Genomic DNA, 25021 nt, shown 5'->3' with positions numbered 1-25021 from the left:
ACAAATATATAAGCAAAGCTCATAATGAATGAAAAATTGACAAGTAAATACACGTTTCAAGACCCCCTGATCATGTTTGACATAAAACAATACTTTGGAAATAAATCGTTTGAATATAGTTTATCAAGTAAGACTTTCGAAATTATTTTTAAACGATTTATTTTCTAATTGTTCTACTATTTCAAACAATAATTTTTTGATCTTATAGCAAAGAATGTTTACTTAATATCAATTCAATATGAATATAAAAGTTGTTACAAAACAGAGATGTAAAGTGTCTCTGAATTGTTAAATATAAAACTTGTTACAAAACAGAGATGTAAAGTGTCTCTGAGTTGTTAAATATAAAAGTTGTTACAAAACAGAGATGTAAAGTGTCTCTGAGTTGTTAAATATAAAAGTTGTTCAGTTTAGCGGTTCCCACAAATGAGATTTTCTTGGTCTTTAAAAAGACCGGTTTTGTCCCTTGGCCGCTGCTCGTGAACCATCTTCTTGGCCGCCATCTTCGATTTTGATTGAATGGAAATCTTCAATTAAATTCTTCATCTCGATACGGTCCGTCTTGCTTAGTGGTTGAGGGATATCTGCCGCGGGCCCGCCAGGGGGCACGGTTTTTATAGAACTTCTTGAAGCCGGAAGACTGCTGACTGGCTGCTGATTGGTTCGTTGATTCTTTGGCTTGACTGCATAAAAGCGGGCACAACTGACCGACTCTTTTCAGTACTCGTGGAACCGCCGGGGGTAGTGTCACGCGTTTTTCTTTCTGTTTCAGATTCTCTGATTCTGCGATGCTGACTGGTGTCGCCGATTGGTATATACATACATATATTTATATTCATATAATTAATACCATTATTGTGTTTTCTATTTATATATAGGGATGTAATATTTCGTTGTTGTGTTCCTCTCTCCAATAATTCATTCAATTGTTTTTTCTTTCAGCTTTTATCTACATATATTACATCGTTGGGTAGATATTTTTCCAATTATTCTGTTCTTTATTTTCGACATCGATGGGTTGTTATTTTTCGAATTATTTTGTTCTTCATTCTTTACTTCGTTGGGTTGTGATTTTTCAAATTATTTTGTTCCTCATTGTCTTTCATCGTGGGGTTGTTATTTTTTTAATTATCCTGTTCTTGGTTGTATATTTGTATTTGTCCCTATATTTGTTCACATAATTAATTCTAATTTGTGTCTATAACTACTAATTTTTATTTTAGTTTTTATTCAGATTAATTTTTAGATAGAGGACGACGGATGCAAGATTCATGCGTATTACCGTTAAATTTAAGGCGCGGCGCGAATGGTAAAATTAACGTCGAATATTTCTTTTTTTCCTTTCCTATGTTTCTCAATTCCCATTTTAATCTCATTAATTCCACCTACGACGTTAATTTTCTGTTTATATTGTATATTAGTTTATTTAATGCGTAGATTGCCAAGTAATGAATGAATTAATAGCTTATTTTCCAGTCTCGTTTCTCCGGTCACCGCTGCTTTAATGTAGAAAGCAAGTGATCGGCCGTTTAGATGGTTCGAAGGGTCGGTTGCCGTCCTCTGGTGAGACAATTCTAGGGAAAGAGTCATCGGCCGTAGAGGGGACCTGTTCCTGTCTGCGGTAGCCCCGACTCAGGATCTCTCTCCTGTGTAAGACGTCCCGGGTTGGGTCCTACGGGCTCCCAGCAGGACGCGTTGGAGAAATGGGGAACCCGTGTCTGGTGCGTCGATTCTCCTCCCCTTCAATTGGACTTGCTAAGGAGGTAACGAGCTGCCCCTTTTGACCCGCTATTCGGTACGTGTCGCACCTCATGTTCCTACTGCACTGTGCAGTATTGTGTCGCGTTTCGTCGTGTCGCGTCTCCCACAATTTAGCTTCCTCCTTTGTTTTAGAACAGTAATTACTTGGCATCTTTTTTTTTGCATCATGCGTTAGTTCTAAGTCTGTAAAAAGGAAGGTCGATCGAACTTTGTTCCATCGATCTCACTTTGGGTCTCCACTCGCAGAAACCTCCTCGTGGTGAGACCTGGTAATCGGGTGTTACCTTTGAAGAACAACTTCTTCATTATGGGTAACACCGAGCTAATGGCTGCGAATTTAAAACAATATAAATTTGATTTTTAATCGAAATCAAAATTAAATGTTGTCCAATACTTTTTTCTAGGTATTCGTCAGCTCTACTTCTAGAAATAATTTCAATGAGATAAGTTTTACTTTATTTATTTTCAAAAATCGTATTAATAATATACATATGTGTGCTCATACATGGGAATAAAAAAAAAATTTCTTTTTTTTCAATAATTAAAATATGATCAGGAGGTCTTAAAACGTGTATTTCCGTAAAATAAATTTTACAAAATTTTGTTTTCATTATGGGTACTTTGCTTATGTGCGCCTAAAGTACATAGGTCGGAAAGTAAAAATGCCTGGGCAGTCGAGAATCCAAATCGTATGCCGTTGACGGGCGGTCGGATTTCAGTTGTGTGGGAGCGAGAAGGCAAATGTGAGCCTTTTTCTCTCTCGAATTCCACGAAGCGGTCGAAGACGGTGGTTTTCTGGCATCACTGGTTACGTCTCATATGGAGAGGTTTGTTTCGAATTTCGATCGTTCGAATAGTTCTTTTTAATTTCGAGCTACTGATCGTCTCTCAAGCTATGGATGGAGAAACAGTGGAGTGGATAACGACCATAACGTAACGCAGTATCCATCTGGTATCCATCCTGGATGGATAGACGTGAGGCAATACCACAGACGAGGTATTATACGAGTAGACGGTCTGGTCACCAGAGATATTTTTCTTTTGTGTTATCGGTATGTTTCCTATATATACAAGTGAGATCATGTATACTTTTACAAACTAAATATGTAGTAATTATGGTTCGTGTCACGATAGTAAACAAACATGGACAAACTGAAACGTTTAAATTTTCCATTCGTGATTCTGATATGTACGAATTCGCATTCTTTTTTAACAAGCATGCAGTATCTTTAATAGCGATCATAGTAATTACATTACTATTTGAAAAATCAAAAGCATTATATATAAAATTCTTTGCTTCCAATGATAACCTCACATTTTTCCACGTTAAAACTGTTGAAATGTCAGGTCAATGAAAAGATACATTATCTTAACTAAATAATATTTACTTTTTTTTTTTTTCAGAAAAACCTAATTGTTTAAAAGTTTTCTTGTAAAAACTGGAACAACATGTTACTGAGAAAGGTGTTGAATATATTTCGACCTAATAGTCACGTGCAGGCTAGATTGTATAAACAACGTTTTGCCGTAGCATATGCTGTCCTTGGATGGCACGTTTGTGGATTAATATTTTATATGTTGTATAATCAAGGTTTACCCACGGATAAAGAGGAGCGAAGTATTTACCATAAAGTTACCAATTTACTTTGTTTTTTTCCACTTCTTAATCCATTCTATAAAATATAAATGTTTGTAGAAGCTGTACTGTTACAATGTCTGGATCATGGTCAAGATGTACATAAGATACGATTAAGTGGAATGACTATGGTAGATAGAAAAGTTGTAAGAAGTGACGAGGACACTGTATCGCAAGTTCCAGCAAATTAACAACATATAAACTTATAAACGATGTGACGCATCAAAGTAATTTAGTATTTGAAACTTAAACTAATTTATTGATTAATAATTAATAAAATAGATTAAAAAAAATAAAATTCCATCAAGTTTTACTATACACAAATACAGTTATGAGAATAGCTTGGTAAATTTCTTCTGCTCGCATTGTGTGCAGGGCCTCTTCTTGACATGCAAAAAGTACGGTAATTTGAAATGTTTTTATAAAATTTTACTCAAGGAAGAGACTGTCGTAGGGCAATTGCTCCTGACAAGGAACTTGAAGTTTCTGGATTTAATTCCTTCAGCCTTTGTTCCATTTCGCATAATAAAGCTGACCTAAAGAAACAGTATTTGACAGCAATAGACGTTAACGGGAAATTATCACAATAGGATGTAAGAACAAACCTGTATTCTTCGTAGCGCATAACAACTTCCTCCAACTCTTGTTTGTACAGTCTCGTAAGCATGGCATTGAAACAGTCTAGTTCAGGTAAACGGAAAAGCTCCCACCGTAATTTTCGATCTAACGCGACGGATGCTCTGCTATATACATACAACCAATGAGGTATTTCTTCGTTTAAATACGGGTTAGCTGGAACTAAAACGCTATGAGAGTGGAAGTGTGTATGTCGCGGAGGCGCTACAACGCGTACTGCTTGGATTTCATGGGGATAACATGGATGCTCGTACTGGGCTTGTCGTGTAATATGACTGAAAACCATCAAAAATTTTTCACAATCATGCTAATTTACTAAAAACTTTAAACATTTCCCCGTACTTACTTAACGTAATAAACACCATATTCGGGAGACTCTATTCTTTCCCAACCTGTAGGTAAGCCTTCCTTTTCCAGAGGATGAGACCAATGAGTGGTTTTTGTATTATGATCGATATAATATTTCCTGCCTCTTAGAGTAAAGTCGACAGACCACCCAGGCGGTAGAGGAAGTTCTTCCTGTTGTTCGTTCCTAGAACTTGATCTTTCAGAGTGGCATCGACTATATCTTGAAAATATCACAAAGAAGACGTATGCGATATGATAATTTTTGACAAACCTACGGTAATAATAATTTTCTACCCTGTATTTTGACGATACGCAGAATGATTATACTCTTCGTAACCCGAATCGATGTCAAAGGGCTTATAAGGCATCTGCGGTGTTTGAACCCTATCTAAATGATACTCGGATCCGGCATACTGATTAACATAAGTATGAGATATAGCAGGCGAAAGTCTGGAATGATACATCGGAGTCGCTGTACGAGACGGCATCCCATCTCTTGTACTAGTATTGACAGAGAGACTGGCAAATCTGGAGAAATACATTTTAAAGAATTGTTTGGCTTTCAAATAATTGACTAAGGATCTTAAATTCATTTTCATAAATTACCTTTGAGCTAAATCCGGTACAGAACTATTAGGAGTATACTTTCCTTCGTGACTTCCTAGACCTACGGCGCTCATTGTTGTCTTAGTGTTTCCAAATTTCTGTACCATACTGGGTTGTTGCGGAATAGACTATGTAAAAATTAAATTTTTATTCACCTACAAAAATATAATGCGCATCATTGCTAATTACCATAGACGTCGAAATAGTTTGATGGTTATTACGATTCCTTGTTCTTCTGTTCGGTTCTGTGGTCCATACGTTAATAACTAAAAATAAATAGCGCTTTGAAAGGAGGGACCGACTCGAAAAACAACTATTACAATCGTTAGATACGATAAATGGGAAAATAGAAAGATAGAGAAATAGAAAAATGTCCGAAAAATATGCATGAAATGTAATAGAGAAACAATTTACTTGACTGTCAAGCATGTAAAATAAAAAGAAAAACTACGTACTTGGCATTTCAGGCGGAGTTTCCTTCTTCACGTATTTTCCGACAACTCCTTCTTTGATTGTCCTTAAATCTTTATTTTTCCGTGATAACATCGTAACGATAAATATTCGATCAAACGTTAAATCAACAATATTCGATGTTTTATAACTGCTTATAACCTAAATAAACACGATGTTAGAATTTCGGCATCGACACGCTCGTATTTCGTGCACATTCATTTATATAGATAGACGACGATTCTTGTCATTTACATCTTTACGAGACTTTGTTTCGCAAATCTGTCAAATTGTCGAGTATTTTTAAATTATATACCGCGTTTGACGTATGTACGCTCGCATCTTTCTCTTCATGTTGAGAATATTTTATGAATACAAGTAGCCTACTATGTAAGTACCAATATGTAACAGACAGTGCGTCAATTATTTAAACCATTAGAACCTCACAGAAAATTTTCTACCGATTATTTTATCCAATTTCTTACGGACTTTTCAACATTAATCACTTACTACAACATTTAATCGTCAGATCTGTACAATGTTTAAAAAACCAATCAAACGTCGATCATTTATTTAATCCGTCGATTGGTTGTTAATTTCATATGTTTATATTATATTAATTATTCTTTAAAACGAAACAATACTCGTCAATTCAGAAATTAGGACAAGAATTATATTCGTGTATAGTTCGTTTAGTAAATAATTCTTTCAATTGTTTTAGAGCTTTTAGTGGTACGTAACTTTTTCAGAGCCGTCATTTATGCTCGATGCATTTTCCCTTGTTGTTTTATTTCCATACGTATATTATATGTATGTATACGCACGCATAACATCTCTTACTTCCATTCACTGATCATAACCTATCTCAATCATTGATATATGTACATACATGCATTACGAAACTAAAATGTCGATTAATAATACGTGTATCCTTTCTTTATAGGATTTATATACACGCTCTCCCAGAAAATCTATTATAATCCTCTGAAAAATAACAAAAATTAATATTTTCTAATTTTATCAAAGATAACCATACAACGTTATAAAAAAAAACTATTTTAAAATCTCAAGTTACAACTTTAAAATATATTTAACAATTTTTTAAACGATATATTTTTAACAGCATCACTTTCAAATCGATAAGTGTCAATTTCTTCTTAAATGCCTCAATTTGGATGTCATGCAACAATGGTGTAACAATGTTTCTTTTTCAATTTTTAACAGCGGCCAGTAAACTTTAAGAGTCACTTATTTAATTACGCTGCCATTTTTTTTACACGGTTATCGCAACAATTTAACCAACCCTTTCATTGTTCAATAAAATCGGGACAAAATGGTAGGAAAAAAAAAAAAAGAAACATGCGTAGCTTACTAGAGGCACGATTAAAGGTGAGACTCTAAAATCTAATATGTTGTTGATCAAAATTGAGAATAACATTATTTACATTCTATGCATCACCTCAATTTAAACATTATCACTGTTTGAAAATGCATTTTCGGGTAAATCGTTCGATACGTTTTTAAACTTGAAGCTTCAATCTTTAAAATGCTTTTTGCCAGGTCATTGTACGGCTGTTTATAATAAAATTAAAAAATTTTCAATTCCATTATCGTTCAGACGATTGTAAAGCGAACCTTCAATTTTCTTGGCAAGTGTATGCTGTATTATGTTTTTGTGTCAATGAGATTCCACTGAATTGAATATGTTGCATCTAAATAGAATATTAAAGTTTTTTCGTTTTAAGAAATTATTTTCGTAAACCAGACAAAACGGGGACTTTCTTCGTGAAATAGGTCATACAGAAATGAAACATTTAAATACTTATGCTAATATTTAAATAGTAATGATACTGTGGTATTGTTCTTTTTAAATTAAATCTTTTTTTAAAATACTGTTAAAAATATCTATAATAAATAAAATATACGGGGTGGCTCACACAATAGAGCCAAGATATATTTTTAAAATGCTTCTACAGAGAGACAATGTCATAACGCGAAGTTAAATGGTTTACAAAAAAAAGAGCATGTTTTGATAGTAGTTTTATGCGTTTTATTCTATTATTGCAACTAAAACATTCAACTGCATTTATTTTTTATATCGAATTTCGTACGTTTAAATTCTCTGATCTATGCACTTTTTTTCTCCTCTACAGGAAAGTAGAGACAGGGATTTATACCTTAAAACTGCTAATTTAAAAGTTATTGCAATTTCAAGATATCCTTAGTCTTCCGCTACTAACTCGTGACTCGTTCATTGTTGATCACGTGTTAATACTGTATCGTATGCGATTATTAGTTGGTTATAACTTTTAAATTAGTAGTTTAATAATAAGGGCATGAGTTGTTTAATGCTTTCTCATAGAAAAGAGAACAATCCAACGATTAGAGCATTTAAAAGTATGGGGTTCTACATAAAAAGTAGATACAGTTTAGCTTTTTGGTTGTAGTAATGAAAAAACAAAACTGCATAAATCTAATATTAAAACATGCTCCATTCTATACGAGTTAACTTTGCCCCATAACATTTTTCTATTTCTCTAAGGATTTTAAAAATATAGCTTGTCTCCATTCTGTGGAACACTTTGTATGTCATACATATGTATCTTCTTGTAATTGTAATCTTATAAGAATCTTTCTAGCAAGGTGGTTGGTACACCTTTCAGCCACAGTTATTGTAGTGTATATGTATAAATAAAAAAGTAATAATCTTAATCAATTACTGCACTTAAATTTATTATACGAATAGCTAACTATTCTTATGTTTAATATGACAAGGATAAATTAATCAACTTTCATTTATGTTATTCTTTTTACATTCTAAAATCAACTGTACAACTGTTGGTTTCCTAACAGTGATTAATACGAGTATTTGAAGTATATATCTATTAAATCTATATATACATTGAAATCATACTGTCACTATAATTCGGACTAATCGTAACTAAGTTGAGGTTGCTCGATTATAATTTGCACAGAGAGAGGGGGGGAAAAAAAAAAAAAAAAAAAAAAACTGATATAATAATCACAAACAGTTGAGTTTTAACAATAAATACATACGACAGACTATCACAGTGTAGTTCATGTTTGTATCCATAGGATTTCTATTGTTCGAAACTTTTGATTATGTTCCATTTTCTGCAAATTATGGAAGTACTTGTTTGCAAACATATGTTTAATTCTGGTATTGATGATGTTGCGCAAATGCAGTCGTCACGATATAAAAAAATACCAACTCACAAACACACATACACACATACGTATGTGTATGCATGTACGTATATATGTATATTAGTAGAATTCCTTATTATTGTAGACTTGAAATTGTATTAAATGTTAAATTAGCCCAAAACGTAACACTATTGAAATGCTCTATTTGTGTGAAAATGGGGAAAGAGGATATTCATAAATCCAAAAGAAAATAGGCCATAATAAGCAACTAGCAACCTGATGGATGGTGTTACCGATGTTCGCGTGATCAACGCATTTAAAAAGAATTTGAGAGTAGAAATAAATTAGACGTTCGTTTAATAAAGTGTCTATTTATGCGTATAGAACTCTTATGACTTTATCTATGTTGTTCTTCTCGCGTCACATTACAGCATTTACAATAATTATATACTTTAATTTATTTTTTAACTAAGTTTTCATGAAGTGGAGATAAACAGTGTACAAAGTAAACAAAGTGTACTATGAGGTATGAGGTAAAACATATTTGACGGAAAACAAAAGATGGAAAAGTAAAATGTAACAAATATCTTGAATGTCTCAATTACTTCATGAAAATATGAGCAAGCAGTCACTCATTTGTTAACCATCTATTTAGTAAGATCTACTATTGTTTATTACTATTATTATTATTATTATTATTAATTATTAATTATTAATTATTAATTATTAATTATTAATTATTATGCAATGGTAAGAAACTTTAAAAACGATCCCACGTCTTTGCGGTGGCCTGTGGGAGCACAGCTCCGAATAAATCTTATGCATTGTATCTCTATTATTTATTATATTTATAAGCAATGGATATTTTGGTACAATTAATTTTTGTTACTGTATACTTGCCCCTCGTTTCTTTTATTTTTCTTTTTATTTAAAAAACAACATATATTTTTTACGTTTTTCTTTCACTGAATCGAACCTTATTATTCAATGTTATTCTTGATATGCTTATCGCATATCATCATGGCTCTTTTCTTCTTTGAAAAAATTTATTCAATTTGTTGCGGCCATGCAGTCGGCATAATATTAATATTTATAGCACAGCGGTCTGTACGTTACACGTGTTTACCATAGATTGGTGTATTCGTGTATGTGTGAATGTGTGACTCGTTATATCATCAATATTACTATATTTTTATAATATAATGTATTATATATATATATATATATGTATATGTATATGTATATGTATACATGTATACATGTATACATGCATACATGCATACATGCATACATACATACATATATACGTATATACACATATACATACACATATACATGTGTATACATATACATATATATACATACACACACACATACATATATATATACACGCCTAACTTTATTATGTTTTGTTATAGTTATCATTATCATTAATACGAATATATGATACATTTCAAACAACGCTCCTGCTGGCTCCGTTGGAGACGAGAACAGAGTAAGGTGTGTCAGTCATCGGAGAATATTAGCCATTTAGTAACCGAAGCGAATATCACATGCAAAACTCAATGTTATAACAATATACTTTATCTATTTGAATTTACACCTTGATCATTTCCTCCTACCGAGCATAGTTAAATTTTAGTTAAGGGGCTAACATCCTCGTATCATGTGCTGACACCGAGTACATTATACAACTTAAATCATTGCGGTTAAAGAAAAAGGAAAAAGAAAAGTGGGAATTAATGTACACAATAAAAATATTAGAACTCAACAATCATCATCAAGAATGAAATTGTGATTACTGCTTCGTTCATTCGTTTCTTCTTCTTCTCCGTTTCGCCCAACAGGCGTAACTAACGAAAGGAATTACATTACGTCAAGAATGCCATTGTGTGAGACACTTTGCTTCACTAACAACAGTAATTTTTGCATGTAGTGTATGGACAATCGACGTAAACTAAGAACTAATGATTGGGCAGCGTGGTAATGTACTTCCATCTGAAATAAACAATGATTTTAGTAAGCAACTTGTGACTTATGAATTCAAATTTAATTATACATATTTAACCGTTTCGATACGGCAGAATTGAACCGAGAAGCCAAGCATTCCCGCTAGTCGAGCGAATGGAACACGTTTGTCAGGAAATACAACAAATTACAAATTGCCATGTAATTTGAAAATAAATATTTTCACGTATATTTGTTATTTAGAACTTTTCGCTGATCAAAGCCCGTCAAAAATAAAGGATATTTAATTATTCTATCAGAGAGTTCGAGTTATCACTGGACACACACTTTCGATCCGGAGACTGAGAGTATCCTTTTGTACCGAAAGGATCATCAAGAGGAAAGGATATTTATCAGTAAAAAAAATTCTATTTTATTATGGTCACTCACCACCAGCTCAGGGGTGGGCTCGTGTCGCAGGTGTGGTAGTGACAGAAACTAGTGTGTTGGCTGTAGTTGTTAGAGCATTACGCCGTTCTACCTCCAATTCATTCAGTTTCTTCCACAATTCGTCCCTTTCCTTCTCCCTCTTTTTTTCTCTAACATGACAAAATATTTCTATAGATAACGTTAAATTTATCGAAAACTTTTTACCACGTTTTATTTCTAGATGAAAAAATTCAACCGATGGATTTATTTTTCTCTAAAAATGAAATATTACTTACTTTTGCCTTTCGGACTTGTAACTTGCAGTTAATTCATCAAACAGTTTGCTATTCATTTCCATAAATGTCTTAAGAACGTTGTAAACAAGCGCTACGATGGTTTTATTCCAATGTTCTTTGCTAATTCTATACAATGCCGGGAACATAATTCCCATTATTACATGATTGTTTTCTTCAATTAATGACATTATGTACTCATTATTCCAAAAGAAGAGCGCTCTTTCAGCTACCTGTGATAAAAATAGAAATATAATGAGGTTGTATAGTAGATCGAATTAGTATTGAATTTGTATTTAAAGTACCTGAAAATGCGGTGAAGATACACAACGTGCAATTTGCCTGAACAAGGGCTCTTGTATTTTAACAAATTGGCTAGGTTCAATGACGTCCAAAATTTCTTCAATTTCACCAAGGAACATTACCTCCTTCTGGCTACATGTTTTAGGCCAGAATTTAAGGAGACCCCGTATAACTGGTTCTGTTAGAGTTGCATCCTTTTCAAGAAATTGTACCACACAATAAGCTAACTGTGCATGATATAACGATAAACATTTCACCTTATGTAATGGTAGCAGCACCTGCGATGATAAACGATAGATCGAAGAAACATGTATCGTAAATAATAGGTATACATATAGGTATATATGAAAAATATTTACCTTAACCAAGAATTGCTTGTGCTCGATTTTTAAAGGAAGGGCAAATCCGTTGATAATGCTACCCAGAATTTCCAAAAGTTCACCGACTCCGTTGAAATGCTCCGTTTCATATACAAACCTGCGCGGTAAAGAGTGGTAAAGATAATTTTGGTTAAATGTTCATTTCTGTCTAATTAGGAGTATATAAAATTGAAATACCTCAAAAAAATGTTGTTAATTTGTTTGCGTATGAAGGCTCTGAGGCCAAGGAACTTTCCATATATACGATGCAAGACGGTTTTCAACAAATCCCTTTCTCTAGGATCCTCCGAATCAAACAATTCCAGCAACTAGAAAACAATCAATATCAATTATAATAAAAGATCGTAGATAAAGGTATAATAACGCGGTGCGTTAATGGTTGTTTTGCTGGTTGAAAAAATGTTGTACCTGTAAAACAAATTTTTGGTCGATAACTCTTTTGCCAATTGTAGGCTGGAAATCTGAAGATTCAAGAAAACGTAGAAAGAACTCGTAAACTAGCTGAAGGTGGGGCCAGCTCGCCTCCAGTGTTGGATCATCCTCTTCTGGATCGAAATCGGGATTCTCGCTGGGTGGCAATGTGCGAAACAGATTTGCAGAAATCTTCAACAAACGTATTATTTTATATTGAAAATGAAATTTTATTGGAAAGTTATAAGCGCAACTATTACTTTAATTTCGTTTTCAATAGACCTACCATCTTAATAATTTCTGGATAGACAGGCTCGGTGAGAACGCCTCGTCCAACTGTAATATATTCTACCAGCTCATTCAGTGTACTACGTTTAATTTCTTTGCCCTTAAGATCTGCCATTGGATCCATGAAGTCGAAGGTCACACAGCATTGTCGAAGCTTTCTAATGAATAAATCTTCTTGATCCGATGGCATAACATCTGCAACATATCGGTAATCTCATGTTAATTTAATGAAACAAATTCCATATCGATTCGAATAAAATTTACATCGATGTAAAATACACAAGCATTTCTTTTTAACAAAAAATTCATTTGTCACGTATTCATCATCGTTATTATTAACAATTAATAATAATCTTTTTGTACATTTTTTATGTGATCTTGTCCCACAGCTATCGTTGATTTAAGAACCATCTCTGTGACCATTCCAGTAAGTGCAATTCCATTGTAAATGCACAACCCATTGATTAGTATTGTTGTTACGTTGTTCATGATATCAATCACCTGTTGTGCCACATACGAGGTGCGTTGTTCACAGTGTAGTGGAATCAGCAGGTTGCGGAGTGTTATTTTTCGTTCGTCTATGAATTCTGATACAATATCCTCAGGATCGGACTTGGAGCATTTAGGCCAAAGAGAAACCAGGGCACTGCTACCAAGATCTCCTACCAAGCAATTATCAAACACAGGGATATCATCACCAATAGTATTTCATTTTCGTTCTTCTTCTCTTTTTTTATTTTCAGACCCGAAATGTATGAAATAGTATGCTATAGGATATATGTATATTTCATTCGCGTATAGTATGAAAACTGTGTAAAATCCATATTATTAACCCTTGGGCATCTCGTATGAAGAATACGTGCGTGGATCGTGTGTATCGTAACCAAGTTGTTTCGAAAGTCAGAAATAATTTTTAACTTTGTAGAATTACTCGTACCAATGTGTTCAACTATTCGACGCTATAATAGAGTGAGAGAAAAAGAAACAAACGTGAAGAATTATTTATCAAATTAGTTGGATCGGTCGTAAAGTTTTCTTTTCATCCTGTTCACCATTCTATTCATGGTTAATCAGATTTCGTTATCGATGTAGGGGTAAAAAGTGTGACGCGGTGCGTTCTCGTCGGGCAATCTCGATTTTCATCCACGATCAGCGGATGTGTTTCGTTTCATTTCATCGGGCGCGATTTTTCTAGCAAAACTCTAGTCATCGGCGGCGACAATAAGTTTAAATATGCAGAATCACCGATTGTGTTACTTTCACTTTATCGATACATCAGCAACGCGCATTATAATTATCTTCGGGGAACGGACTATCGTGTTTCGAAGTACATAGTTTGCTTTCTACGAGGCTGCAACGTGCCCTCAATGAAATTATCGAATTACGTGAAGCCTCGCCTCTCTCTCGTGCGCGCACGCACCCACGCATACACAATGGATTCTTAGAAATAGCCAAGTTGCATGTTTTGCCTTCAACTACATCAATATTATAATAGATATTATAATTTTTTATTTATTATTGTTCTTCTTACTCATACAATGTGAATTCTACACGCGTAACTCTCAGCTTTTAACAAGCTTATGTGTATAGTGATGATAGTGTTTGAACTGAAACGAATAATGTATGGTAAAAAGAACATACGATTAATAGTAGGTCGAGATATTTGACATTTAACATCACAGTTTAAACGCGTGTTCGTCTCCCGAAGTATGACTTTAGTTTAGAAGAGAGGCTTTAGTTTAGCGTAGTTGGCAGAGCTCTTGCCTGCTGGACCAATATTCTTTTTGGCACAAGTTCAAGCACCGTTCAGTACTTTTTCTCAAATATACGCACACCAAGTTTTCCTTGTTAAGTTTACAGTGTCTCGCGTATTTATTATATTTACATACTTTTCGATTCTAATAATTACCGCGTAAGCTTTGCTGTTTCGAATGTGAAATGTAAACACCCTCTGTACTACTATGTTTGTTTACATCTTGTTGTCAGCTTCGATACCCACTTTGCATGTAGTTGGCAGGATCGCTGCTGCCAAAATATATGTATATCGGTAACGTTAACAAATTTCTAAAAGCGGTGTAATATTTTTGAAATTAGAAAAAAATTCCTTTCAAAGGTTCTCAAATTGTCTATTATACATACTTATGTATATGTACCAGACGAGCGAATAATATTTACGAACATTCGATATACGTGTTTAAATGTTTAACGCGTTAAACGTGATGCCCGCCAATAGAGGGCCGATAGAAAGAAAAAAATTAGAATTAGTCTATAAAACATTACTATTAGATATAGTTCGTGTCCTCGAGGCATATTGTTCTCTATACATAAATGGTCGCGCGAAGATCCATTTATGCAGAGCCGCGTGCGAGCCAAAACTGCACGCGTCAATAGCGGAAGGAAATGCAAGTGTAACCGATCGTCACGATCGAACGTCATTCTCGAATGACGACACTCGTGGCTCGAGAATTGACTCCGTGCCCAGAATTCACGCTTCCAATTCACCCAAAACGTAATTAGAATTTTACTAGTGCCGCCGCATTGGCTGTGAGATAGGCAGTGTCATATGTCGGAAGTGCGATTTTATTATCCGTTGTCGGAGAATCGCGGTTTACATTGCACGAGATCTGGCTCGTGGCACGTGTTTTACCAATGTTTAATCTACAACTTTGCAGGTATGTACTTGGTTACGGCACGAGAAAACATTAGTGTCGATCCATATTTTAAAGGATTAAAAGGCCAACGATCGTTTTTCCTCGGTCCGCCGCGTCGCGTCGCGTCGCGTCGCGTCGCGTCGTATCGTTCGAAGAAAAGAAATTCAACGACACGAGGAAAGACGGGAAAAGGTCGAAGAAGAAGAATCGGTCGGTCGTTGCAAACGATTCCAAAAATAGAATTACGCGCTCGCTTGGTCGTTCGTTCCTGAGTTACGTGCACGATCATCTAGCATGCATGTATTTATAATTTCATTCATAACACGGTCGGTACTTTCACGTACTTACTCTTACCGACACGTAGTGTAACGTAGTTGCAAGGTTGCAAACACATTGCATTTTACGAGGGCCTCGAAACGATCAACGAAACAACATCGAGTATCGCGGATAGAATAAATCGGACAAGTTTATAATGTCCGTTCTCGATAAATCGTCAAACGAGAACTTTCGTTGTTAACTGTGTATCGACATTACGAATTGCAATTTTTTTACCGAATAACGGTGCGCGTTCGAAAAGAAGAACGAACACGATACACATTAAACTCGTACACGTTATTAGAAAATAAATATAAAAATATATCTCTTGTTCCAACTTGACTTAATTTCATTTCATTTTACTATCAAAAGTTATGATATTTTTTATATCAAATTACAATATATACTTGTAACATTAAAAAAAAAGTAATGCGATTATAAAATCGTTTAATAGAATTTTACTCGTACATTTGAAAAATATTTTAAACAGTTTCGTTCGTACCCCTTGATCCTCCAAGTATTGGGACTGTTACCTTAACTCGTGGTTTAGTTAGGGATCAACAGTTGTAACAAGGGTTAGGCAATACACGAAATCTCGGCGAAGAGAAAGAGAACGGCAGAGCATAGAAGAACGAGCGACAGAGGAAACAGAAGAGAAGTTAAAGGAATAGCAGAGAGCGTTCCAGGCAGGCGGTCACCAGCATTCCGGATCAATACTCCCGCCGGCGTTGCTTGCTTCTCTGGGGGTTCGTCGGCTGCCCGGCTTTTTCTCTTTCTTTCCTTTTCCTCTTCCCCACCCCCTCGCTCCATCTCTATTTCTCTCTCACTATGCGCGCGCGCGCACGTGTGTCTCATCTCTTTTCTATCAGTGAATGTGTGCATCGCGAACTCTGTTCAACGTTTTTCAGTGTTTTTCCTTACTTGCGGATTGTTCCCATCTTTCTCAGCATCTGCCCGTTCAATTCTTCGCTGTTTTGTCGAGCGACGCACACGCACACGCACACGCACACGCACACGCACACGCACACGCACACGCACACGCACACGCACTCTCTCTCTCTCAACTGTTATGTGCAGGTACTTTACCCCTCCTCTTTCTTCCCAGAAAAATAATTCGATATTACAAAATATTTTTATTTCGACCTTCATTCTATCTATCGATTTCGATTATTTTGGATATGTTATAGAGGATAAGATTTAAAACAACTTTTTCCTCTGCATGTATATGGCGATTGACCTTAATTTTCAAGATATTTGGAAAATTCTGATAATACTTTTACGTTGAATTGTGATTACATATGCAGATTCGCGGTAGAGATTGCGTGAATATGCGAAGCCAGGCGACTGCCACTTGTCTATTGTTTCTATAAACACACAGACAGTTCATAATCGACTTCATTAGTTATTTGGTAATGCTGAAATTGATCCGAATCGTGTCTTGGAAATATTCTTCAAAAAATAGAATCGAGTGTAAATTTTTCTTCTCCACGAGTTAATCAAGTTGACGTAGGCGAAAGAAAAACTAACCAAACTCTAAACTATTTCGTAAAAACTAATATTACCAAAGCAGTAAAATGTATAAAACTTTTATTTTGTTGGTTTGATGGCTCTGATTAGGCCGCGTATTCACTTGTGCAGCAACGAGCTGCGAGCTGCCAATGTTAACTGTATGTATCTCACTCGTATCGAACGAGTGGCGACTGCGCGGCAAGTGGATACTACGAGCTGTTTTACATCCTAGTCCGAGACACCGTTCCCCGAGTGTCGCTCGCTTCGAATCACCGTTTCAGTCGCCGTCGCGTCGCCACTTGGTGTCATTTTATTATTCGTGTGCGCGTTTGCTTACTCGGTTTATGCATTTACAAACCCTTCTAACTAACAACCGAACCTCTACATTCGAATGTATGCACGTTCGGTTCGCGTTTGTTCTTTGGTGTTCGGCCACCTTTACGTAACTCTCATTAACGGAATGGGTCAACTTAATGCGAGACGGTAGTCCCGAGACCGCGTGTCTTCGCTCGGTGCTCGAAAGTTCAAACGGAGGCCGGCCGGATACATACATCGATGTGTCCTATACCATCGAGTATCTTTGCGAGAGTAATAGTATCGATAGATCAGCGAGACTTTTTCCACAAAAATATTACTAAATTCAACGTCTTTTCAACAATGTTAAATGTTGAAACTACACTTGGTAAATATATTTTCATTTTCAATCGGTTTCAAGAATAACGTTAACACGAAAAAAGAAAATAATCGGGTAAGAATGAAATTTTAGGTGTTAACTCTGTTGATTATATTTAATAGCTGGAAAGAAATGAAAAACTATTTGAAAATTAATTAAAATTGTTGCTATGTACAATTGTTTGTTATATAGGAATACCCTATAAAAATTTATTTAAAGATTTACCACTATTCGTTAAACAATTGTAAAATCAATAATATTCAAAATATCTCAACATCTCAACACATCGGTGTCTCTCGTATAAATATAATAAAAAATGAGAAAATTAACGTTTTACGCTACGCGCGAACGGCCTTCCATTCAAGTTTTGCCCACCTATCTAAGCCAATGTCATCCATGTTCCTCGGTCGCTCGACTATCGGAACGTTTCTTCTAACAACTATGATTTTTCTATCCACACAGGCTTAAGTAACCGACGTTACATGTTTTGTTGCTTTCGCCTGTACACGCGGTCTGAGATCACGCACGAAGGTCAATGTTCTAACAATGCCATCGGTGTCCTCCCTGCATTCACCACTCGCTCGTGGATCGATTCTGCGCGTCGACTGACTCTCTTAGCCGGATCTAGGTTTACCAGCTTTATTGCCTTCTAACGTACGGACGTTTCTCCTTTCTTGCTACTTTCACCCCGTTCAAACTTACGAAAATATACCCCCGTTCAGATAAAATCACTGCTCTTGCAATCGCCAGAGTGTCCACGGAAATTAATATTGAAACGAAAGCATGCGTACGGGTTACGTATTCAAGTACGAGGAACATTTTAAAAAAGTTGTTTTTAACGGCGATTCTGAACGCGTAGATGCGCCAGAGACGCTGGGATTCTCGATTTCGATGCTTAATTGATAACAATTTTACAGTTTAAGCGAAATTGTTGAAATCGACTTTTTTGTTACTTTTTCGAGGCAAATACACCAACCCCCCCACCCACCCAACCCGCTTCTTCTTTGCAGTGTTGCATTTTCAATCTTTCGTAAGACAGATTTTCCCTACACCGTGCGGTTTCACTTGCAGTTGCACTTAACTCGGTCAACAACTGTTAGATATCGACTTGTCCTCGACAATGATTCATAGATCGATTACTGGCACCGAGCGTTTCTCTTTCATTTAGAATTCTCTTCTTCGTCACTACGTTTGTTCACACCTAACTACGATGATACTTGTATGATTTTGATTGGTGTGGTCGAGACGCATCATATTTTAATCGACGAGGGCAATTAGTTGGGAATGGAATAGAATGGCAAGTGTAGCGCATCGCAGCCACGCCATCGCCGCGCGTCTATTGACGCGTTACTACTACACAACACGCGTCGATGCCTCTCGTCGCGGGTTCCCTTCCTGCTGCTTTTCGCGCCATGCTCTGCTCTACCTGCTATTCAAGGAACGGGCCGGCCGCTCTTTCATAATGATTCGCGTCAATGTCAACGGTAGAAACATTTCACATGGTCGTCTAGACGCGTTTCTTTATCATCGGAAAATCATTCGTAGCACTCTTATTAAACACAACAGAAAAACAGAAAAATTGAACGTTGCGTAATTGATTTGCAAGCTTCTAAATGCTTGCACCACGAGTGCACCAACGACCGACGACATATAGCCAACGGTGGTTCCTCATATTTATCAGAATAAATACTCTATGAAAAGAACACGTTTTAAGAAAGATATAGACCGTTTCGAGATTAACAAGGAACATCGATCAACCATAACATGCCAATTTTTTATGAAACTGAATTGCTCGCGAAACTAATTCAAATTAAAACAAACTTTATCGCTAAAAACGACAATAAAAAGTTTGCCAAGTTTCGCGTGCAATTTACACAATTTCAAAGTATTTTTTAACGGTAACGGTTAGAAATCAAACACTGATCGACACGAGGTAAACACTACTTTACGAATAATTGACAAACGCTACGCGTGAGAACGTGTAGGAAACCGGAAGTGGTATAAAATTAATCCAATTTCGTGTTCGACAAGTGGAAAAACGATCGTCAGTGACGACTCACCATCGCTCGACGGCATACGTGTACTGCTAGAGGAATCTGCTAAGCGACTTGCGTCTACGTTGCTGCTAAAATCCCGATTGCTTTGCCAGAGGGCATAATATACTATATACATATATATACATATAACAAGTAATAAATACAGGAGACAGGCCGCTTCGAGATTAAACATACTTTGGAATGATTCGATCTTGGACACAGATTGCTCTCTATAGGGATATGTATTTCCCTTTAACGCTGCGCGGTGCTGTTTTTAGCTAGTCGACCCACTTATGGCAACTAGCCATTGCGACGACACATAAATAAATTATTACTATTATTTAGGCTCTGCTAAGAAATTACAAAGAAATTAAGACCGTTCCATTTTTCATCCGTTAGTGTATGTATTCGTTGGTAAGACATTTCTAGGAAACCCTGGCTTGGACGTGTTGTTCAATAATATGTTTTACATTCGATGCACACAAACTGTGATCTCGATCGTACATCGACGACATCTTGTAAAAGACAATAGTCCGATGGTTATTTTTTTTTTTTCGTCGTCAAGAAAGTCGTCACGTATACTCTCCTTTTAATGCCAACGATATTAATTTAATTCGAATATTCTCTGGAACTGTATGTTTTTATTTTTCCTTTCTGCTCCTTGAATTTCACTTTTAAGAATATTTAGTTTTCTTTTTAGGTTATCTGTTCGCGTCGACCTTCTTGCCCAAGTACAGAAACAACCGCTAGATGGCAAAAAATTAAAATCGGTTATTAAATCCCGCAAATTACCGACCAACGATCACTTCATATATGCATAGGATGTGTTTTTACCTACTAGTAGTAAATATTAATTTCCATGGATCGAAATAAGACAGAAATCTAGAATGACGAAACTGTGTTCGAAACTCTTTGTTCGTAGAAAAAAGTAGTGCTCTCTATGCAATCGAGTTTACGTCGACAGCAAACTGCTAATCCATTTACGAATGAATCGATATCGCGGATAGAAGAAAATCAAAATTGATTACCGTTTTGCACCGAACAACCGTTAATCGAGCCGATGATACGCAACGCGAGCGAGCGAGACATGTCTAAATCGTGCGTGCGCGCCTACGACGATAAATCTGCGGTTTCTTATCTATCGAGCAGCCGATTACCGTGATCCTACAGCGATGTTCTAATAACCAACGACACCACCACGAAACTTTGCTCCATAAAGTGTTTCATTTATTGTCGAATCATCCATTGTGAAATTCTATCTAATATTTACCATTTTGTAACGCTATACCTACAGGATAACGAGTAATCGATTACTGGTAGTACTTTTTATCGCCCTGCGATTCATTCCTCCCACAAATTTACTCTCCCTATGTTTTTCAAAATCCTCACAAGCACCACAATCGTTGGTTCCGAGTTCTATCAAGTATATGTACATATATGTATACCTAATTGATCCAAGATACATTTCTATACGTTGGTCTTACGCCATGGACTATATGCAGTACATAAATCGCGCACGAATCCAGGCTTACCCACGTAAGTACTTACATACCATACGCGGCGATGCTATTACTATTTACTTCAACTATACAAACAAATCGTAGCAGAGTAACTGCACCGCGATATTTATCATTATTCACTTATAAGTAGACAAATATAATCAACTCTACAACATGTCTTGACAATTTTTTGCTCCGATATCGTTAACATGTTTAACGACTGAAACTATGATGAAAATGTTATACATATATGTATATATTACATAATGTGTGTGTGTGTGTGTGTGTGTGTGTGTGTGTGGGGGGGGGGGAGGAGTGTACGTAGGAATACGATTTATTAAATATAGCTATAACGAAAATATCAGGCACAAAGAAAACTCCATGTCTAAATTTACCTTTCAACGTGTCATTCGTTGCTGTCAACTTCATATTTCTATAATATATCATTTTTTCGTTAACAAATATTTGTTATAGCTTTGAAATTTACGCACGATATGCACAAATTATTCTTTAAAAAATTTACAACTACATACTACTAATTGTAAGAATGGATTGTAATTATTGATATTATGTAGATATATATGTATTCTGTAATTTGATCAGACACGCAAAGCCTAAACCGAAAATTATGTGACTTGTGAAGTAAATGTAACGATACGTAAACGCGTGTGCGTACTACGCGAGTGGAAAACACGTGCGTAGAGGTTATGTATGAATCAGCGCACAAGAAATGGCAGAGAAACTACTGGAAGAGAAAAGATGGAAAGAGACAGACGAGATAGTGAGAAGGTGAACCAGTAAAAGAGAAAGAGAGACAGACACTAAGGACTACTGCCGTTTATTGGCAGAGGTGAACGACACTGCCTACTGCAAGGTGGATTCGCATAACCGCTCGTCGTTGGAACGTGCCACGAGTTTATGGGTCACTACATACTGTTTTCAAGTACCTTCACACGAAAATAGTGTGAGCTCTTCGAGTTTGGATCAGTTTCGATCTGGAGGCTACCCGAACTTTCATATTTCCTTTCAACTATTTATCCATCTGTGTATATCCTTACCTATACCACCCGCCAATTTAATAAACAAAATTCAATATTTAACAAATTATTTTTCAGCAGACTAAACATCGCAATACCTTTACAATATCTTGACGTTATATCCGTAGAGTAACTTGGAATTAAACTGAGACGAACTGAATTCTTATCTAAATACAAATTTCAAACAACGAATAAAAGACAAACATTTCTATACAATGCAATAAATTATGATAGATAGTGAGTAGACGTTTTTTAACAACCTCTATGTCTTGCGCGTTGGAAATTCACGATTAAACGGAACCAATTCGTTTTATACCCGAATAATAACTGTAACGACACTAACAACGGCTTCTGTTGTAAATTAACAATTAGTTCCGGTACGCATCGTTCAACTGCAAAAGGTAATAAACTTGCTCGGGTTATACATATAATAATGATTTGAAGGATAAATAGCAGGGCAACGGCCCATAAACAAGAGCGGAATCAAAATTTAGAGCTATTTTTATTTCAAAGTTATCAAAGACACTTTTCTACCATTTTATAAATCGACAAAACAAAATCGTTGGTCGGGCAATAAAAGTACTTAGATGACGTAAGGTGGTGACACGCACATGGCGCGACTTAATTTTGCAACCGATCAAATTTAAATTCCAGTTCAGAAATCGTACAATGTCATGCAACTACCCATAACATAAATGCGATAATGTCGTCGTCTCTAACAAAAAGTCACCTCTATTAAACTCAATTTTCGTTCAATCCTGCATACTGCTGTCATCGATTCTGTTCGAGACTTATAGTGCAAGAAAATCGGTCGGGTAACGTCAACTGACCTCTGCTTTGCTGCTCTTCATCGATTTTCAGAATGTACGTCAATACAAAGTACACTGGACACGTATTCACAGAATCGAAAGCTACCCCTCAAGGTATTCGATGAATCGAAATACCTGTCTAATTTATCACCACTTATCAAATACATAGAAATATGAAACACAGTTTCCATTTTCGATGTGACACCGTATTTCGTCTCGAAAAATTTGAGGTTAACTTCAATAATTTCGCGTATCAACATATCGGGAAATCTAATACATCACTCTTGAAAACAATATGAGATTAACATAATATATACATATCATTAAGTCATAAATATGAATAATAAACTTTCCATGTGTTTGGTAAACATTTGAAATTACTTTGGGTATAAAAATAAATCTATACGTCGACTAGAGCTAAAAATCATTCTACCGGTTTAACGTACGATAACAAAATTTTTTTGTCACTATGTATAAACGTACAATTAGTTGATACAACAAATAGCAGAAACATTGAAAATAGCGTACGTAGAAGATTAAAACAAAATTGCTAAACTATTGGCTATAACTTTGTTTATCTTCCGAGTACAATTCTATTGCATCTATACATTCGTTTGTTGCTTAATATCGAAACGACAAGTGCAAGGATATTTTTACTTGATATGTCAAATAAAAACAAAGTATAAGTTATTCTTCTAATGAAATAATAGTATAGTAACGATAATTCCTAAATACCTACTTCAAAACAATAAAACTAATATCATTGTTCAATGTTATCAAAGAGAATATACAGTTTACTGTTTTGTATCGTAACGCACTGTAAAATAGATTTTGATCGATAGTAATATCACAAATTCACTATGGCATACAAATTATAGTTTTGCATAACTATTGCGATATCTTTAACAAAGATATCTTTTAGTCTTAAATTGAAATATAGCGAGACGTACGTAACAGATGACATTGCTTTTACTTAAAAATAAAATAGACATGGTTTCAAAGACTTTTGTACTTATATAAACAACTAATGTCTTTACAACATCAGCATGAGAATATAAATGCAAAGAGCCTGTTGAAGAGGAAACTGTATAAAGATTATAACTAACCTTTAAGCTGTGGTAACTGTTGAAGCTCGATGTCTTGAGAGTTACGATAACGAGACGATCCTTGTGACTTCCTCGCCTTCTTCTTTAGAGATCTCTTGGCAAAGGGATCTATCCGGTCCACAAAAGTCCCTGACGACATGTTGATATTAACGGAGGCACTATGAAAGCTGGTGGGAAATAGAACGTCAGAGATACGTTCGTTCCTTGGTTGTGCTTTTCCAGCGTTGGACACAATTAAAGAGGACTGCGTCCACCCTGAGGAGGCCGCATTCCGCGTTGATGAGGATAAACTCACTACACTCACAAGGAATAAAGCGACACTGCACGAAATAAGAAACCGCACGTGGTGGGTGTCTGGACACGATAACCTACTCAATTCAGGCGTTCCTGAGAAAGAAAAAGGCGAAAATTGATGGTCGTGTGTGCATAGTACAAGAATAGTTTTCCGCGTAACGGAACAACGTGCTAATCGTGATTGACTTGTCAACCGACGAGATCCATCAAGTTTCCAGTTCAATCGAAATTCGTGACGGAATTACTAGATTGCTCGTCTAGTATCGGCTGCGAGAACAGAGGCGCGATCGTTTGTTAGGCGTTGTCACATGCAAACGCACGCCCTATCGTCGTACGCTGAATCTCCCACCTACACCGTGCAACACAGAGAAGCGGCACCGTGTCTCTCCTCGATCGTCATACGTGGACTATGCGTTACCTGAAATTTCCAGGACCG

The 25021-nt window shown here is 35.9% G+C and overlaps 2 protein-coding genes and 1 long non-coding RNA gene across 11 annotated transcripts; 1 reads left to right on the top strand and 2 right to left on the bottom strand.

The window, feature by feature from the left end:
• The first annotated feature begins 2523 nt into the window (after nucleotides 1-2523).
• On the top strand, nucleotides 2524-3590 carry LOC122399172. 2 transcript variants are annotated; one of them, XR_006259248.1, is made up of 4 exons: nucleotides 2547-2588; nucleotides 2655-2813; nucleotides 3166-3379; nucleotides 3458-3590. It is a non-coding gene; the product is annotated as an uncharacterized LOC122399172 (long non-coding RNA). The 2 variants fall into 2 exon arrangements; XR_006259247.1 differs by having other exon boundaries at nucleotides 2524-2813.
• Nucleotides 3591-3701: 111 nt separating this feature from the next.
• On the bottom strand, nucleotides 3702-6538 carry LOC122399171 (scaffold protein salvador-like). Of its 6 annotated transcripts, none has more exons than XM_043399639.1 (7): nucleotides 5443-6135; nucleotides 5177-5253; nucleotides 4988-5115; nucleotides 4676-4909; nucleotides 4380-4601; nucleotides 4003-4308; nucleotides 3702-3933 (listed from the first exon to the last, which is right to left on the bottom strand). In XM_043399639.1, the coding sequence occupies exons 1-7, from the start codon at nucleotides 5531-5533 to the stop codon at nucleotides 3831-3833; spliced, it is 1161 nt and encodes a 386-aa protein (XP_043255574.1). In that variant the 5' UTR covers nucleotides 5534-6135; the 3' UTR covers nucleotides 3702-3830. The 6 variants fall into 6 exon arrangements, with proteins under 6 accessions (XP_043255574.1, XP_043255570.1, XP_043255571.1 ...); XM_043399635.1 differs by adding an exon at nucleotides 6179-6538 and having other exon boundaries at nucleotides 3770-4308; nucleotides 5443-5599; XM_043399636.1 differs by having other exon boundaries at nucleotides 3770-4308; nucleotides 5443-5599; nucleotides 5754-6137.
• A 3408-nt stretch (nucleotides 6539-9946) lies between these two features.
• Nucleotides 9947-24813, bottom strand: LOC122399170 (serine/threonine-protein phosphatase 2A 56 kDa regulatory subunit epsilon isoform). Of its 3 annotated transcripts, XM_043399631.1 has the most exons (10): nucleotides 24292-24428; nucleotides 13020-13318; nucleotides 12655-12851; nucleotides 12366-12560; nucleotides 12135-12265; nucleotides 11937-12054; nucleotides 11580-11855; nucleotides 11278-11507; nucleotides 11003-11151; nucleotides 9948-10603 (listed from the first exon to the last, which is right to left on the bottom strand). In XM_043399631.1, the coding sequence occupies exons 3-9, from the start codon at nucleotides 12844-12846 to the stop codon at nucleotides 11010-11012; spliced, it is 1284 nt and encodes a 427-aa protein (XP_043255566.1). In that variant the 5' UTR covers nucleotides 12847-12851; nucleotides 13020-13318; nucleotides 24292-24428; the 3' UTR covers nucleotides 9948-10603; nucleotides 11003-11009. The 3 variants fall into 3 exon arrangements, with proteins under 3 accessions (XP_043255565.1, XP_043255566.1, XP_043255567.1); XM_043399630.1 differs by lacking the exons at nucleotides 13020-13318; nucleotides 24292-24428 and adding an exon at nucleotides 19865-19897 and having other exon boundaries at nucleotides 9947-10603; XM_043399632.1 differs by lacking the exon at nucleotides 13020-13318 and having other exon boundaries at nucleotides 24292-24813.
• Nucleotides 24814-25021: the final 208 nt, after the last annotated feature.

Source organism: Colletes gigas, unplaced genomic scaffold (genome assembly GCF_013123115.1).
Source record: "Colletes gigas isolate AHSC1104 unplaced genomic scaffold, ASM1312311v1 Colletes_gigas_Sc00012, whole genome shotgun sequence".
NCBI lineage: Eukaryota > Metazoa > Arthropoda > Insecta > Hymenoptera > Colletidae > Colletes > Colletes gigas.
Note: the sequence above shows the minus strand (reverse complement) of the source record. Positions and strands in the feature narration are given on the sequence as shown.